General features: G+C 43.9%; 1 protein-coding gene across 4 annotated transcripts in view; it reads left to right on the top strand.

Annotated features, from left to right (window-relative positions):
- Nucleotides 1-6,502: 6,502 nt before the first annotated feature.
- Nucleotides 6,503-18,532, top strand: part of RNF8 (ring finger protein 8) — a 32,971-nt gene continuing 20,941 nt past the window's right edge. For 2 of the 4 annotated variants that reach the window (XM_019456989.2, XM_019456985.2), the window contains exons 1-2: nt 6,504-6,732; nt 12,917-13,045. In XM_019456989.2, coding sequence (XP_019312534.1) covers nt 6,622-6,732; nt 12,917-13,045 — 240 coding nt within the window. In that variant the 5' untranslated portion in view covers nt 6,504-6,621. Of the gene's footprint in view, nt 6,733-12,916; nt 13,046-18,532 lie in introns of all 4 variants that reach the window. The other 2 variants (XM_019456990.2, XM_019456986.2) reach the window with 2 other exon arrangements.

Raw genomic sequence — 18,532 nt, 5'->3', positions numbered from 1 at the left:
CAGGGGAGGGACAGAGAGAGGGGGAGACGCAGAATCTGAAACAGGCTCCAGGGTCCGAGCTGTCAGCACAGAGCCCGATGTGGGGCTTGAACTCATGAACCGCGAGATCATGACCTGAGCCGAAGTTGGACACTTAGCTGACTGAGCCACCTAGGCGCCCCATCCTGAATGATTTAATGACAGGCTGTCCATAAACCAGGAACACTGCACTGAACACTTATGTGAGTAAGAAATAACTTCTATTGTACTAAACCACTGAAACTCAGGGTTTGTATGTTACAGTTGCTAGTATTACCCTAATATATAAACAGATAACTAATGACTGGCCAGATAACTAACGACTGGCCACCCCCCTCCCACCTTTCCTGTTCTAGTTCTGTATTGCTGTATAACAAACCACCCCAAAACTAAGTGATTTAACACAACCATTGTGTTATGCTCACAGACTCTGGGGCAGGAACTCAGGTGTGGTACAACAGGGATGACAATTCAGGAATCACTATTCCATGAGGTCTGGGGCCTCAGCTGGAAAGACTCAAAGGCTAGGGTTGATTCACCCGTTGGGGGCTGATGTCATCTAGGGGTGCCTTAATACCCATGTGTAGCAGTTGATGCTGGTTATCAGCTGGGGCCTCAGTTGGAGCTATTGGCCAGAACATCTACACATGGCCTCTTCATGTGTTTGTTCTCTCCACTTCCTTTTGGTGACTGGGTTCCAAGAGCATCCCAAAAAAGGTCATGTGGAAACTGTATTATCTTTTATGGCATAACATCACTTCTGCTGGTGTCACATGCCCACCTAGATTCCAGGGGAGGAAATATTGATGCCATCTCCCAAGTTAGGAGTGTCGATGTCACATTGTTAAGAGTATGTGGGATGAGAGATCTTATAATCATCTTGGAAAACAGTCTACCCCACTTCCTTTCCATATTTTTAAAATATTTTTTAATGCTTGTGTTTTGAGAGAGAGGGACAGAGCATGAGCAGGAGATGGGCAGAGTGAGGGAGGGAGACACAGAATCCAAAGCAGGATCCAGGCTCTGGGCTGTCAGGACAGACCGATGAGGGGCTCAAACTCACAAGCTGTGAGATCATGACCTGATCTGAAGTCAGACGCTTAACCGACTGAGCCACCAGGTACCCCTCCTTTCCGTATTTCTTTCCTCCCTTTTCCTTCCTTCTTCTTGCCTTGTGCTTACTCCTCTTCTTGTTTTCCTTTCTTACTTCCCAAGCCTCTCCACTATCAACTCTTTCTAATACTCCTCAGCTCAGTTTGATTCACAAAAATTGAGCGTATGTAACGAGACAAGTGTCAGATCCACGGATACAGATAACACCCTAGTTCCTTTTCTGCATCCTGCTCTTTCTTTTCCTCTCCATTATTCCCTCTTGAGATGGGTATAATGCAAGTCTCCTCAACCTTATCACTATTGGCATTTTGGACTGGATGATGCTTGTTGTGGGACTGTCCTGTGATTTGTAGGATGTTTTGCAGCATCCCTGGCTTCTACTCATTGTATGCCAGTAACACCCCTGCCCCGGTCATGACAATAAAAAGTGCTCCCAGATATTGCTAAATGTCCTCTGGGGGGGGGGGGGGGCAAAATTGCCCCCAGTTGAGATTCACTGTTATAAGGGAATAAACAGGGGAGGTAGAGTTAATAAAGTCCCCAAATCTTAGAAGGCAGTATCTCCAAACCATTTTGACCATGCATTCTTAGCAGCAAAAGAAGGTCTGAGCAAAAAGCCCAATATATGTGTATTTATTTATTCGTATAAAGTCTGTATCCTCTATGTTGTCTTTTTATGTGAATATAGAATATTCACAAAAATGAACTTTTTTTTTTTTAAAGGATGGGATAATAACCTAATTAGACATCCTAACATATTCTTCCCACAAGCAAATGGGTCATCTTGTGTACTCCCTGGGGGACCATTCCACCTTAGAGATCACTGCTAGACTGTAAGGTGTTCAGCCTTTGGAGTAGGTAAGTCCAAGCTCAAGCCATGGCTTCAGTTCCCAGCACTGCCACTTACTAGTTGAGTTGCATTTATTTACTCAATTAAAATGTCAGGAATACAACTGAAAACCGGACATGACTCTCAAGAAGTTCACGGATGGGGCACCTGGGTGGCTCAGTCGGTTAGGCGTCTGACTTCGGCTCAGGTCATGATCTCGCGGTCTGTGAGTTTGAGCCCCGCGTCGGGCTCTGTGCTGACACCTCAGAGCTTGGAACCTGCTTCGGATTCTGTGTCTTCCTCTCTCTCTGACCCTCCCCTGTTCATGCTCTGTCTCTCTCTGTCTCAAAAATAAATAAACGTTTAAAAAAAAAAGTTCACGGTGAGAAGACCTTGGGCAACCTAGTAGTCTCAGGTTTCTCATAGGTAAGTGGGGCTATGTTGTAGGATGGTGGTGAGGATTAAGTAAGAGAATATGTGAAAAGCATCTAATACTCATAAGTGGCACCTACTAGTTCATTGCCGGGCTATTTACGATAACGAAAGACTAGAAAGAGGCAAACCGTGTATCATTCAAGGACTGGTGGAAGACGCAATGGTACATCTGTACGATGGAGTGATCCACAGCCATAAAGGGGAAGAAGGAATATAGGTCTATACTGCTATGGAGTGATCTCCAGGATATGTTGTTAAATAAAACAAACAAGGTACAGGGGTGGAGGAGGGCCAAATAGGTGAGCACAGGAGACTTTTTAGGGTGATGAAACTATTCTCTATGATACTATAAAACATGACACTATGCATGTGCCAAAAACTCATGGAACTTTACATTATAAAAGTGAGCCTTAATGTATATGAATTTTATTTTGTTTTTTAAATGTGTTTATCTTTGAGAGAGAGAGAGCATGAGTGAGGGAGGGGCGGGGGGGGGGGACAGAGGATCTGAAGTGGGCTGTGCACTGACAGCAGGGAGCCAGATGTGGGGCTCAGACTCACAAACCGTGAGATCATGACCTGAGCCAAAGCTGGAAGCTCAACTGACTGAGCCACCAGGGCACCCTCGATGTATATGAATTTTAAAAGATCATTGTGGGAGGTCAGTTGGTGGAGGTTGGTGGAGGGCCACCAATTTTCCTGGCCCTCTGTGACCTCACAGGCCAAACATTCTTGACAATGCCACCCAGATAAAACTCCACGCTGGGTTTGCAACCATGGTTAGAAAATCAGGTCCTGGAAACGGAACTGAATTGGCATTCTACTCTACCATGTAACTTGTTACTTCGAGAAGGTTGCTAAACTTCTCTGTGCCTCTTTTCTCATGAACCTTAAAATAAGAACTATAATTGTAACCATGACCATACTGTTTGTGAGGAGCATAGATAGAATTCAGACTGTGACAAAAGAATCTAACTAGGAAACAACCTCTTTGAAGGGGGTGGGGAATAGGGTGCTGACCTAAGTAACTTTGGAAATGAGTGAAGTCTTTAAGACTAAAAGCTAAAGACTTGTTCATGGGTCGTGTACTCTAGTTAATAGAGTGTTTCCCAAGGGTGTATTGGTTAGCAATTCTGAAAACACTATACATGTATACAGGAAATGACATGCTTAATGGAAATTAAGTAAATGGATGGCATTTTTGGAGTGGAAGGTTGCAGATAAACAAGGGTGGGGGATGACTAGAATGATCTAGGTGCCAGGTGGTAATGCATTAGAGTTGTAAGACATCAGTATGCACACCTTTAACTTACAGATGGGGATATATGTATTACTACATATATACATAAATACACATAACATAATATGAATAAATGCATACATATATAGTAAACATTCATAGATATGTGGCTATAGAGGAGTTAGTATTCATACAAATATTTACTTCCCTGTCAGCTGAGACAAACTAGAAGTAATAACATTCCAATGGCAACAAGCACACCTAGTGTCCAGATCTTGGTTTAGAGCACCATTTCCCAATAAAAGGAAGCAGGCCTCCTTGGAGAAATGGCTGATTCTAGGTCTAGAGCATCTTGCGCTAGAAAGTAAGGATGTGCTCAAAATAAAACACAGTGATGGAAGTATGTCAGAGGGACAATGTAGCCAAAGTAGGAACAATCTGAGTAACAAAATAAATAAAGTGGTATTGGATTATAACACAAAGTATAAAATAAGCATCCATGGGTCCATACCAATATGAATAAATGATTCAATAAATAAATGGGGGAGAAGAGGCAAATCTCCCATGCAGAATGATAAGCAATTTATGTAGATACCCCGCTCTTCAGGAAGTAGAGCATAAATCCCCACTCCTTTTTATTTTAAATATTTATTTATTTTTTATTTTAAAAAATTTAATGTTTATTTATTTTTGTGAGAGAGAGAAAGAGAGAAAGTGTGTGCATGCGTGAGTGAGCAGGGGAGGGGCAGAGACCGAGGGAGACACAGAATCCAAAGCAGGCTCCAGGTTCTGAGCTGTCAGCACAGAGCCCTACGTGGGGCTGGAACTCATGAACTGTGAGATCATGATCTGAGCTGAAGTCAGACGCTTAACAGACTGAACCACTCAGGAGCCCCATTTATTTATTTTTGAGACAGAGAGAGAGAGAGAGAGAGAGAGAGAGAGGGAGGGAGAGAACAAGTGGAGGAGGGGCAGAGAAAGAGAAACACAGATTCTAAAGCAGGCTCCAGGCTCCGAGCTGTCAGCACAGAGCCTGATGCAGGGCTTGAACCCACAAACTGTGAGATCAAGACCTGAGCTGAATAAGTTGGATGCTTAACCGACTGGGCTACCCACTCCTTAAGTGTAGGCTGTGTGTAGTGACTTCCAAAAAGCACAGTATTAGAAGAGGGGAGAGACAGTAACTTTACAGAAGAGAAACCTGACAAACATTATCTCAGCCAGATGATCATGATTAACACCTATAGTGATAATTCATGTTGATAGCATGCACCCCCAGTATGATGTGATGAGAATGACATTTAACCTCTGTGGTCTTCTTCCCTAAACCTATATCCTCAGTCTAGGCTTCTCATGCCCGACAAACAAACACCAGACAAATCCCAATTGAGGGACATTGTACAAAATACCTGGCCAGGTAAGTCTCAAAAACTGTCAAGGTCATCAAAAACAAAGTAAGTCTGAGAAACTGTCACAGCCAAGAAGAGCTTAAGGAGACATGCCAACTAAATGTCAGGATGGCCTCTAGATGCACTTGCTGTCCCTGGGACAGAATGCTAAGCTGGAACGAAGGCACCAACCGACATGGAATCCAGAGCCTAGGGGAGCATCTGCACGAGTGCAGTTGTGGCTCCCACCAATTTTCCTGGCCCTCTGTGACCTCACAGGCCAAACATTCTTGACAATGCCACCCAGATAAAACTCCACGCTGGGTTTGCAACCATGGTTAGAAAATCAGGTCCTGGAAACGGAACTGAATTGGCATTCTACTCTACCATGTAACTTGTTACTTCGAGACGGTTGCTAAACTTCTCCGTGCCTCTTTTCTCATGAACCTTAAAATAAGAACTATAATTGTAACCATGACCATACTGTTTGTGAGGAGCATGTAAGATAAGGTGTGGAGGGTGCGTGGTTCAGTCCTTGGCACTTGGTTCTCCACAAATGTTAGCCTTTTACTGTTGTGCTTTGTGTGATTCAAATGGAGAAGACAAAAGGGGGTGTTGAGTTATCACAGAGGTACTCATTACAGGGAAGAGCTACCACGCTATACTGGAGAATCAAAGGAAAGAATTTGATTTGTGTGTGTGTGTGTGTGTGTGTGTGTGTGTGTGTGTGTGTGTGTGTTTAACATAGCTTTATTGAGGATAATCTAAATACCATAAAATTCGTCGATAGGGAGTGGATGTAATGCTTCTATGACTCTTCACTAAATGTATACAACTGTGCAATCACGACAATCGTTTCGGAGCACTTCTATCACCCCTCAAATTCTCTCAGGTCTCAGTAACTGATTTCTGCCTCATAGATTTGTTTACTATAAGTTTTGAAAAATTCAGTAGTAAAAGGAGGTCATGCAACACAGATGCTACTTCGGAAACGGACTCGACTCATTGTGGTTCTTTCTTTTCTTCTTTCTTTCTTTCTCTCTCTTTTTGTAAGCTCTGCAACCAACGGGGGGCTTGAACTCACCGCGGAGATCAAGAGTCGCACACTGTACACACTGAGCCAGCCAGGTGCCCCCAGACTTAACATATTTTAAAATGATCACAAGTTGTTTAAAAGTTGGTTACAGCTTTAGAGATCATAAAAACGTCATAAAGCAAAATAAAAATTTTAAAGAGGAGCGGGTAAGAGGCTCCGGTCACGGGCAGCTACTACTGGGGTGGTGGGGCTGCAGCGGGAAAGGCGCGCGTGGCGCGAGAGACGCAGCTCCACGGCGACCCCGCCCCACCAGGGGCTAGATAGCTTTCACACCTGCGCCGTCCTCGCAGCCCTCGCTCCGGCGCAGGCGCAGTGACTCGGCCTTGCAGGCTGGGCGGGCGGGGGCGCTGAGCCCTAGCGGGTGTTCGCATCGATCGCGAGCGCGTAGCGATTGCTTCTGTCTGTTGTTTAGGTATGGCGCCGGCGCCGAAGCCAAGAGGCGGCGGGAACCCGGGTGGGGGTCTCGCTCTGTGCTGACCGCGATCCCGGGGCCGAGTGGGCTATGGGGGAGCCCGGCTCGTTGGTCACGGGAGACCGCGCCGGTGGCCGGAGTTGGTGCTTGCGACGAGTGGGGATGGACGCTGAGTGGCTGCTGCTCGAGGACGGAAACGAGGTGAGGAGGAGGGGGTCCTTGAGGGAGCCTAGGGGGTTGAGGAAGCAGGGCCGGGAGGCAGCCGGGGCGTCCGGGTGGGAGAGATGAATGGAGAAGGGGAGGTGGGAGCGGGTTAGAGGGAAGGGATATGAGGAGGGGGGGTCCTGGGGGAGGGGAGAAAGGGGTTCTGGGGCGGGCGGTTGAGGGGGGCGAGGTGTCTGTGTGGAGGTAGGACCGCGCGGAAGAGAAGATGGCCCCTTTGAGGGAAGCCGGGGCCTGCGGGGCGAGCCGGGGCTGAAGTCGGGGTTGCCGGAAGGAGCTGGTGGAGGGGCTTGGCGTGAGGTGGGCGTGGGGGACGTGTGGACCGGCTGGGGGTTCGAGGGGGCGGGCCCTGGGACAGCCCCCGTGTGGATTGCACGGAGCGGTGTCCCGGGAGGCGGTGGGGGGGGCAGCGGGAGAGCAGGAACTTTGTCAAGTTTTGTGTCGAAAAAGACCCGAGCTGCAGGTCACGTCCCTTACGGTGCCTCAACTTTAACGTAAAAATGCCTGCGTTCCCATCTCTTGAGGTAAATTGACCCCGTGGGCGGGTCTGCAATCGTCCCGCGCGTCTCGGTGCTGCGAGCGGCGCCCCCTCAGACGGGTTGGGGGTGGGGATTCGGAAACGCCAGAGCTGTCCTCGCCAGAGGCCGCCTGTGGGGTTCTCTAGTGCGCTCCTCCGTGCACACCAGGGAAACAAAGGGGACGGACGAGGCGCGCTTCCACTTGGGGGCTTGTTGGGGTGGTGGCTTAGGGTGTTCGGAGAGGGGGCTGAGCGGATTAGGGTTCAGTCAGCTTGGGAAGCAGAGCTGGATCAGGGACCAGCTTGTGGTGACTGGCCACGATTTGGATGCGGGGAATAGTGTGTATGAAAGATAAGTCTTTTGACGGTGATGTGTGTTTGATTAGGTTTTTTTCTCTAAGCAGTATAGTCTCAGTTCAGTCTTCCACGTATTTATTATTTATGGTTTTTCGTGTATCGTGAGACGGACAGATAATAGCGACTTTGCCCTCAGAGTTTATTGCTTGAATGGGGAAGCGCAGTTTTACACTGGGAAGGCGGAGAACATCCACGCAGGCTGTCCAATCAAGTACCAAGATATGGATTACTTAGTACTGTCCTAGAACAGTGGCTCCCCCGGTCGGAGGAGGGGTTCAGGTCCAGCCTTAACTTGCTGGGTTTTAAAAGGGTTCCTTGTGTGCTGTGATTTGAAGAACACCAGAAAGACACCCCTGCCCTCTTTTTCTATCCAGGTATCGGTACCTAAAGTCCATAGTAATCATACTAATCAACCCCTCCAGCAGCTGCTTCCTTCTTTTAGCTTTGAGCATTGACCTTCCCCTGCACGCCTTTTTCCAAAAGCATTTTCCCTTTGGGAGGGTTAACAAATGAAGACGCCAACACCTGGATAATGGGAGCTGCACCTTATTTTGTATTGGGTTTGGGCTTTTACATGTGTTACTTAATGTGAGCCTCGCAAGTGTACCACACTCACGCTCAGCCTTGTAAAGTTAGTCAAATGTTAACATTCAGGTTCAATTGATGAGGATTAATTCATTACTTGTCAATAGCTTGGTAGCCCCAGGAGTGGGAGTAGGAGTTGGGGGCAGAAAGAATGAAAGCTGCTGCAGCAAAGACAAGAGGAATTGTAAAGTACTCCTACACATATTTTAAACTCTTGGTTAATTTTGTGTAGGGCCACTGCTATGGGAAGAGACCCATACGAACCATCGTGAAAGGTAAAGACGTAGTGGGAAGACCGACTTGCTCTAGGGGCATGTGTGAGCGACCTGCCAGGCCTGGCTGTCTGCAAGGTCAGGTGTTAAGAAGTCGTTGGAGCGTAGCCTGCAGTGTGTATGAAGAAAAGTCTGAATCTAGGCGAGAGATGAAGTCTTACTTATCGTAGTGGCCCCCAAACCATAACACAAAGTGGTGAGCGGTGTGCACAAGGTTTAAGTGTGCTGATAGCATTTAGTTATAACGGAGTTAGTTTCCTGCCTTTCCAGTTCCCTTTAAAGTCTTAGATTTCCCAGATAAAACAATAAAACAAGATTCCTCTCATTTCACCGAATGGAACATAGTAGTAAATTGACTGAAGTCAACTGAAGAAGTCCTTAAACTTCTTCTTTTTTTCAAAGAGGGCTTTTGTTTGTTTTGTTTTTTAATGTTTATTTATTTATTTTTTGAGGGAGAGAGAGAGAGAGAGAGAGAGAGAGAGAGAGAGAGAGAGAGAGAGAAAGGGAGAGAATCCCAAGCAGGCTCTGAGCTGTCAGAACAGAGCCCGATGCGGGGCTTTAGCTTACAAACCAGGAGATCATGACCTGAGCAGAAATCAAGAGTTGGAAGCTTAACCGACTGAGCTACCCAGGTGCCCCTGTTTTTGTTTTTTTAAGTAATCTCTACACCTAACATGGGGCACAAACTCATGACCCGGAGATCAAGAGTTGCATCTTCCACCAACTGAGCTAGCCAAGCACTGTCCTTAAATTTCTTAAATCAATCCAGAGAGTTTGGTGGAAAAACAAATTAGGTTTTCATGAAGCTTTTTGGGCTAAAGGGGTTGAAAACAGGGAAAGGACGGTTCTACAGTATTTGCTGGCCATTTGGGAAACAATAGGAATCATCCCCGGGAGGAATGGGATAGCAGCAAAAGTGGGTAAGGATTGCAAAATTGTTGTAAATAGAAACAACCCCCAACATATGCATTGGTGGTTTATTGGCACTCAGTTCCCTTGCAAAGTTTACTTTCATGTGCAAATGGTGCTGGAATATCCAGATAAACTCACCACAGACTCTTTAACCTTGGTGTACGAAGGTAAATTCTGGGACCAGACTGTAAAGGGAAGGACAAAAAAGAATGATTCCTTACGTTCATGGATTCAGAGTCTGCAGGAGGCAATTTCAAAAAAAAATAGCCATTCATCTCCCTTTTCTGTAATGCTTTACCCAGGCAGTTGTCAAGGGCTGTCTGGCTGTCTCTCCATAAGTATTAAAATAGGCTATGGAATACTTCCTTTATTAGAAATAAAGCTACCTACATGAAAATTCTTACTGAATATGGATGACAGATAAACCTTTAAACGTTTCATTTAAAAAAAAATTAATTAACTTTTAAAAATAAGCTACATGCCCAGCATGGGGCTTGAACTCATAACCCGGAGATCAAGAGTCACGTGCTCTACTGACTGAGGGGTGCCTAAGTGGCTCAGTTAGTTAAGTGTCTGACTCTTGATTGTGGCTCAGGTCATGATCTCATGGTTTGATTATGAGATCGAGCTCCACACCTGGCTCTGTGCTGTCACCAAGCCTGCTTGGGATTCTCTCACCCTTTCCCTCTGCCCCTCCCCCACTCATGCGTGCTTGTTTTTTTTTTTTTTGCTGTCTCTCAAAATAAATAAATAAACTTTAAAAAGTCACATGCTCTAGGGGCGCCTGGGTGGCGCAGTCGGTTAAGCGTCCGACTTCGGCCAGGTCACGATCTCGCGGTCCGTGAGTTCGAGCCCCGCGTCAGGCTCTGGGCTGATGGCTCGGAGCCTGGAGCCTGTTTCCGATTCTGTGTCTCCCTCTCTCTCTGCCCCTCCCCCGTTCATGCTCTGTCTCTCTCTGTCCCCAAAATAAATAAAAAAAACATTGAAAAAAAAAAAAAAAAAGTCACATGCTCTACTGATTGAGCCAGCCAGGTGGCCCTAAACATTCCATTTTTGAAGGGTATATATGTTAATTCTGAGGAACTTGGATAACAAATGGGATTTCTGGCAAACTGTTTGAAGAACTAAAGAACTTAAGTCAGATTGTAAGAGTTCCTGGCTGCTGCTCCATAGTTTTCAGAGGTAATAACTGAGTTTCCAACTTCTGAGCTAAAAAATGCTCATCCTAGAATCTGGGAGGATGCATAAGCTCTTTATTCTTCCACTCACAAACTCTTACTAAGTGTTGTCCCAGGTATAGAAACAGTGGTACACGAGACAGATAAGGTCCCTGCTCATGAGATTTATATTCTAGTAAGGGGGGAGGAATAAATAGGTAAAGCAAACAAGGTAATTTTGGATTGTGACAAGTGCATGCTAACAACATGAAGGAATGCAGTGGTCGGGGAGGGAGCAGGCAACAACTCTAGGGTAATCGGGATAGGCCCTTGGGGAGCTGAAACTTGAAAGATGAGAAGGAGCCTGTGCAGATGTCTCAGACAAGAGTGTTCCAAGTAGAGGGGACTTGTGAAAAGACCCTCAGGCAGTGGTGAGTGTTTCTGTCTGTGGTGTGAGGTAAGACTAAAGAGGTGGAGGGGGTTAGGACATTCAGGCCTTATAGGCTATGGAAGGGAGTTTGGATCATGAATGTAGTTTGAAAAGAAGGGAAATGATCTGATTTAGCGTTTGTATGATACCACTGCAGCTGCTGTGTGAAGAACGAAGTTGGTCTGAGTCAGGGAGTGCAGGGCAGGAACAAGAACAGCCTAACTGGTGGAGGTCAGGTTGTTTGGACCAAGGTATTGGCCATAGAGAGAAATGAACAGATTTAGGATATATTTGAATTACAACCAGCAGAATTTGCCGATGATTTTAATGTCAGGATGAGGGACAGAGAAGAATCAAAGATGGCTCCTTGGTTTTGGGCTAAGCAGTTGCTTGGATGGTGGTGTCAGTTACTGAGATGAGAGTTTGAGGGGAAGAATAGATTGGGGCAAGGAGAGTCATGGTGGTCCTTGAGGGACTGAGGAGGACAGGCATGATTCTGAAAGATTTTCAAAAGGAGCAAAATGGGTAGCTTATACCAAACCACAGACCATTTGGCTTAGTGTTCTCAGCTATGGTTGTGGTATGGGTCATTAAAGAGGTGGCTTGTGCACCAAGAAGAATAAGCAGGGGATTCTAAGATCTAAATCTCGGGAGAATTTCATTTTCTTCCTTGACAGAGTTATTATAAACTAAACTGGTCTATCAGGAAAGTGTGATGGATGGGAATTGAGGCTTCTTTGCAACCTTTTCCAGAGGCTCTCATGATGTCTTCTCATGGATAAGATAGAAAATATGAACTTGATGCAAAGACTCTTGGTTGAATTACAACTGGTTAAAGGTATACCCAGATTGTTTGGTATAATGTTTACTAGGCTTTCCTGGGAGCTTTGCCTTTGGCTACATCCTGTTTCAATATTTTTATCTGTGCCCTAAATGAATGTAGAGAGGGTCTCATATCAGTTTGGTAGATGAGTCAAAGCTGGAAGGGATATTGAGTATGTCTGATGGCAGATTAAAAATTCAGAAAGGTCTTGACAAGCTCCTGTGATAGGCTGAACTAACGAGATGGAATTTAATAGGAATCAATGTAAGGTCCTGCACTCGAATCCAAATTTACCAACTAGTCAAGTATAGGACAGAAGAGACATGACTTAGCATAGCAATTCTTGGGGGAGGGTTAGACCAAGAAATTTAATCATTCCTAAGCCTGAGGATACATTGGCAGTGTGATAGATCGGCCGTGAAAGCTAATGCAATTTATATGCTCCAGTGATAATATCTAGAACTGGGAAAGTGATACTTGCATTTGACTGTGTTACAAAAATTATTTTTTTAATATGGCATCCAGGAATAAAAATAAACCAGGAGTCTCTTCACAGATCTATTAGGATAGCAAAGAGACTCAAACATATGCCATGGGAGTTAGGATGAAGTAACTGGGAACATAGGGCCAAGAAAAGACTAGGTAGATACTTTATAGCTGTCAAGTGGAAGGAGGATGGGAGATTTTTTCATGGTGCTCAGGGTAGAGCCAGGGCCAAAGGATGGAATTTATAGGGAGAAGGATGCCAAGTCAGGACCATTAAAAAATTGGAGCAGCGGTCTTGTATAGATGTTATAGTTATTGGCAGTGTTTAAGACTAATTGATTGGGGTGTGTGGAAAGGTTTTCCTCCGTCTCATGACCTTTCAGGGTCCTCCCAACCCTGACATTCCATGATTAACTTCATTCAGCTGTTTCTTCATGTCAGAACTTGCTTTTTTCTACCTGGTGGCTCCCATGGTAGCTGAAGAGATAGCTGATGAGATTGGGTTTCATGAGAGTCTGGTTTCATAAGTCAGGACATGTGCATATTGCTTGTTGACAAGATTGTAAAGGACCTCCCTGTTCAGCAGAATGACTGATTTTGTCTCTTACATTGTTGTCTTCCTAGGTGACTATAGGGCGAGGATTTGGTGTCACATACCAACTGGTATCAAAAATCTGCCCTCTGATGATTTCCCGAAACCACTGTGTTTTGAAGCAGAATGTCGAGGGCCAGTGGACAATTATGGACAACAAGGTACAGGAATCCATAGATGCCTGTTGACTTTACTAAATTTTTGTTTATTTTTAAATTCCTTTTTTTTTTTTTTTTTTTTTGGCATAGGTAGTACATGATACAAAGTTAAAAGGCTCAAAAGTAATATCTTCTCCCCAGCCACCCAGTTGTCTTCTTTGGAGACAGACATTTCTGTATGCTGCCAGGGATTAGATTATACCAAAATAATTTCTAATGACTTGAATGAAAGTATGTTACTTTGAAGGGAATACCTGAATTGGAGCAGTAGGTCCTGCTCCAGAAACTAGACTAAGTTACTGGGGGAATTGGCCTTTGTGAGTCATAGGTCCGGAGACCTTGGAAATCTGATGAATATTCTGGAGTACACCTATGGTTCAGAGCACTGGGGGGAGGAGGGAGCTGAGCTGACTGGACTTAGCTCCTTCCCTTCCCTATTCCTTTCAATCAGAGCAAATACTTCCCACCCCCTTTTTAATCTGTTTTACATATTCATGTTTTGAGGAAGATTTCCTTTGAATAACTTTGAAAATCACTGGTCTGGTGTGAATACTAAGGGAGGTGAAATAGTGTGTAAAGCCCAGCAATTAGGAAGTGCCTAATGTGCAGATAGATATACAAGCACTCAGGGATATGGTGAAAATAGAGATTGTGCCGTGAGAGAAATTCTCATGTTGATAGCTAAAGAATTAGGAAGTATGAAATGTCTTCAGATGCCATCTTACATTGCTCCGGTTGAAAGGAGTGTAAAGACACCTGTTAGAAAGAAGGGTATTAAATGGTTCTGAGACCAATTCTGAGGTGGGTGCAGTTACCCTCACACCACCAAGCAGTGCTTGGGACACCAGCTTGGAGTCCTACTTACTATTCAACTCAGTTTTGATAGCATCAGATTCCATAGGTTAACCCCTATGCTCCTGACCAACAGCTGTAGATTGGAGGCTTCAGGGACCCCTTCCTTGGACTTCAGATGCCAGTCACTTGTGACTGGTTCTAATGACCTCCTTCCCCTTTGGATTTGATTAGTTAGCTAGAGTGGCTCACAGAACTCAGGGAAACATTTACTTAAGTTTACCAGTTTATTGTGAAAGGATATGGTAAGGAATTCAGATGAACATCCAGACAGAGGAGATGTGTAGGGCAAGGTATACAGGAAAGGGCACAAGGCTTTCATGTCCTATATGGGTATACCACTCCCTCAACACCTCCATATAGTCACCAACCCAGAAGCTCCCTGAACCCATCCTTTTGAGTTTTTGTGGAGGCTCTATAACACAGCATGATTGATTAAATCATTGGCTGTTGGTAATCACTTCAATGACCAGTCCCTCTCCCTTCCCAGGAAGTTGAGGGGTGGGACTGAAAGTTTCAACCCTCCGGTTACTTAGTTGGTTCCCCTAGCAATTAGACCCCCATCCTTAGGTGACCTGGGATGGTCCCAAAGTTGCCTCATTAGCATAACAAAAGACGCCTTTCCGTCTCACCACTTAGGAAATTCCGAGTTTTTAGGAGCTCTGTGCTTAGAAACAGGGATAAAGGCCAAATATATATTTCTTATTATAATTCACAGTCTCACAGGTATCCTACAGGCCTGCCTCATTTTGCATGCTTAAAACTGCTAGATTTAAGCTGTTGAGAAAGTACCTTCCTGACTAGAATTAAGTTGAGTTGGCACTATATTGAAGAAGAGAGTATAAGTGCTAAGTAAATTGGTTTGGCACTCTTGGCAAGACATTATGAGCAGAATAGAAATTGGCACTGAAAGGGGGCCTTAGAGATGATCAAGGTTAATCTCTTCTGGGAACAGATGAATCTGAGGCCCAGGGAGATAAATTGACTTGCCCAGGGGCCTTCTAACTGACTGTTGAAGTGAATGAATGAACCAGGGCTGGAACTCAAATAAGTCTCTACTATGTCCTGTTGTCAAACACCAGGGAGGTATGCAGTGATTTGCTATACAGATATGTCCTGCTTTTGGAAAGTTCACATTATCTATCCTACATTTTGCTTTTACAAGAGACCTACATTGGTACCTGTATTTGCTAACTAAAAGAAATCGGAAGAGGATTTTCACTTTTACAAAATAAGGCGAAAATAGCGCTTAGCATTTGTTTTGCAGCGAGCTGTTATAGAGGCAGCACGCACCAGAGCATCGAGAGTGGCACTGGGGAGCTCTTTCACAGGGAGCTACACTCAGCATCTCAGCTTCACGGTGCCATAGTTGTGGGGTTTTTTTTTGTTTTGTTTTTTTGTTTTTAGTTTATTTATTTTGAGAGAGAGAGAACTTGTGCATGAGCAGAGGAGGGGCAGAGAGAGGGAGAGAGAGAATCGCAAGCAGGCTCTGTGCTGTCAGCGCAGAGGCCAACGTGGTGCTCAGTTGCACAAACCTCGAGATCCTGACCTGAGCTGAAACCAAGAGTTGGGTGTTTAACCAACTGAGCCACCCAAGCGCCCAAGGTTCCATAGTTTTGAACTGTGTCTGTGAGCATCAGTGTTTTAATCTTGATTTATTTTGTGTTTCCGTTAGCAGGTGATGTCCTAAGGTATCAGAAAAGCCTAAAAGAGGCTATATTATGTGTCTGAGAACAATAAAAATATTTTCCCATATAAGTTAATGGTAGTTGCATCTTTACTTTGCACCAGCGGCTTATGAAGAAGGGCTTCAAGGGAACACTCTCCTTTTGGATAGCAGGGGAAACCTGTACCGGTTGCATGATTTAAAAAAATTAATTATACATATCTAAGTCATAGACGTCAGGTTTTAAAGCCCCTACAATAGCTCATATTGAACCACTTTAGGAAAAGACATTTTCCTTATCAGAGTTGGCTATCTGAGAAATGGGATTGCAGTATTATAGAGGTAAGTTCTCCGGTGCTCTTCTCTTTGATGATGTGTAGTATGGGTATACACCATTTATGGGATAGCAGATTTTGAAAGGATAGGAAGCCACCAACTGACAGATTTTACTGTTCCTTGAACATCAGCTTCAGGGACAGAGGTGGCCCATGCCAGCGACAGATCATGACTGTGCTTCTGGGCTGCTCTCCAGTGTTAGCTGTGTATGTTTTCTTCCAGGGCTGTTGTTACCATGAGATTCCTCTCTGAGGTCTCAGACAGATAATACAGAGGAAAGGTAGGCTCCTGATTCTTCCAAGCCTTTTCTGGTTTAAGCCTCTTAGCTTTGATTCCATTTGTGAGGTAACTGATTTTTAAGAGAAGCTGTGAGTCAAGTGTTTTGATGGAGCAACTACTCTTACAGGTAAAAGCACTCCCCCCACATTTTTTTTCCCTTAACAAACGCTCCTTTCCTTTGTGGCTTTTTTCTGGCACCATGCCTTGGCAGTCCTCTTCTTCTGATGAAGGATTTGAATTTCACGTGCAGGATGTTATTGTTATGGTCATATTTGAAGTCATTTGCCAAGTCTTTTCAAGAGGTAGATATTTCTAAGAATTCAAAACTCAGAACTGCATTCTCTCTTCATTAAATGGTCTCTCTTATATGCTGGAATGGCCAGAAAATGAAAGCTTAAGTACAGATACAAAAATTGCAACAAATGCAATTTTAGTTTAAATTGGCTTAAAAAAAAGAAAAACCGTGGAGGACTGCTGACTCTACACACAAAATATTGTAGTTGTGTGCATTTCAGTTGGAAAGCTCTTCAGATGGCTCATTGTAGGTATTCCTATCCAGCTGTTTCAGAAAATTGGTTGTTTGAGGGTCCATCTGAAATGCCTTGGTGGGTTTTCTTGCCTTCAGTCCTAGAGATTTGGGCATGGAGTTTGAACCTTTCTCCTCCTATCGTGTTGTTATTCATCTGCTCCCTGGTGAGTCCCACCTTCATGCTTCTGTACACTATGGCATTTCATGTCTCTGGTGAATTATACTGTCTGTGAACACACCTTGTTGCTTGGGACAGTTCAACTTCTGGTCTTCCAGCAGCTGGAGCAGTGATTGTCAACCCTGTTTCCAGTTTTTGTGCTTACCTGGGGTTCTTTTAAAAAATACTCGTGGTATCATATTAAAATGGAGAACTTCCGTTCATCAAAAGACACCATTAAGAAAGTGAAAGGCAAACTCAGAGTGGAAGATATTTGCTGCACATAACCAATGAAGGACTTTATATTTGAATATGTACATAACTCCAAATCAATAAGAAAAAGAAAGATAATCCAGTTTTAAAGATGGGCAAGAGCCAGACACTTCACAAAAGATTATATCCAAATGTTCAGTGTTCATGAGAAGTTGTTCAGCCTCATTAATGATAAAGGAAATGCAAATTAAAACCACAGTGGAATACCACTACATATCCACCAGAGTGGCTAAAATTAAATACTGATGATGCCAGGTATTGTCAAGTTGTCTTTTGGTAGAGGTATAGATTGGCATAACAAATTTGGAAAATTATTTGGCATTATTTATTAAAGTTGCATATATATATATGTATGTATACACACACACACACACACACCTCACAACAATATTTTCACTCCCAAGGAAACAACCCAAGTGTTTATCAATGGTAGAATCTTAAAATGAAACACTATACTAGAATGAATGTGAATGAGCTACCACTATATCCAGCAGCATGGATAAATGTCACAAACAATATTGAGTTAGAGAAGACAGACACAAAAGAATACATATTATATGATGCCGTTTATATAATTGTCAAAACCAGGCAAAACTAATATGTGACATCAAGCCAGGCTGACAGTCCCCTTATGTATGGAGGGGGAAGGGCTTAGTGACTAGAAGGAAGCCCAGGGGGTCTCTGGGATGCTGAGAATGTGTAATTTTTTTTTTTTTTTAACCTTGTGGTAGTTACACTGAGATGTTCACTTTGTGATTATTCATCTAGTTACACATTTTGGTTTGTGCACTTTTATGTTTGTATGTTATATTTTAGTAAAGAATTCCTAATGCCAAGTGCTGGTAAGGATGCAGAGTAACTGGAACTCTTAACAATTGCAAGTGAGAATACAAAATGATATCAGCACTTTGAAAACCAGTTTGGCAGTTTATTCCAGTTAAACATGTACTTATCCAACATTCCTTTTCCTGTCCCAAATTAATAAAAACTTATGTTCTTACAGAAACTTGTATGTGAATGTTCTTGTGGCTTCATTCATAGTCACCAGAAACTGGAAGAAACAACTAGGGACTGGATAAACAAACTGGTAACACCCATGACCTAGGATATTATTCAGCAGTCAAAATGTCAAACTGCTGTTAATGCAACAAAGTAGATAAATCTTAAAGTCATTATGCTAGGTGAAAGAAGCCAGATTCAAAAGGATACATACTGGTGTGGTTCCATTTATACAACATTCTGGAAAAGGCAAACCTACGTAGGGCAGAGAATAGATGAGTAGTTGCCTGGAAATGAGGGAAGGGTCGACTGCAAAGGGGCACTGTGTCTTGATACAAATTGCATATTCTGTGTTTGTATATAAACTGGATTTTTAAAATTCTGATGTATAGTCCCCAT

The sequence above is a fragment of the Panthera pardus genome, unplaced genomic scaffold, assembly GCF_024362965.1.
Source record: "Panthera pardus isolate Hobbes unplaced genomic scaffold, ASM2436296v1 HiC_scaffold_17, whole genome shotgun sequence".
Lineage (NCBI taxonomy): Eukaryota > Metazoa > Chordata > Mammalia > Carnivora > Felidae > Panthera > Panthera pardus.
The sequence above is the reverse complement of the archived record's forward strand: the minus strand, read 5'-3'. Positions and strand labels throughout refer to the sequence as shown.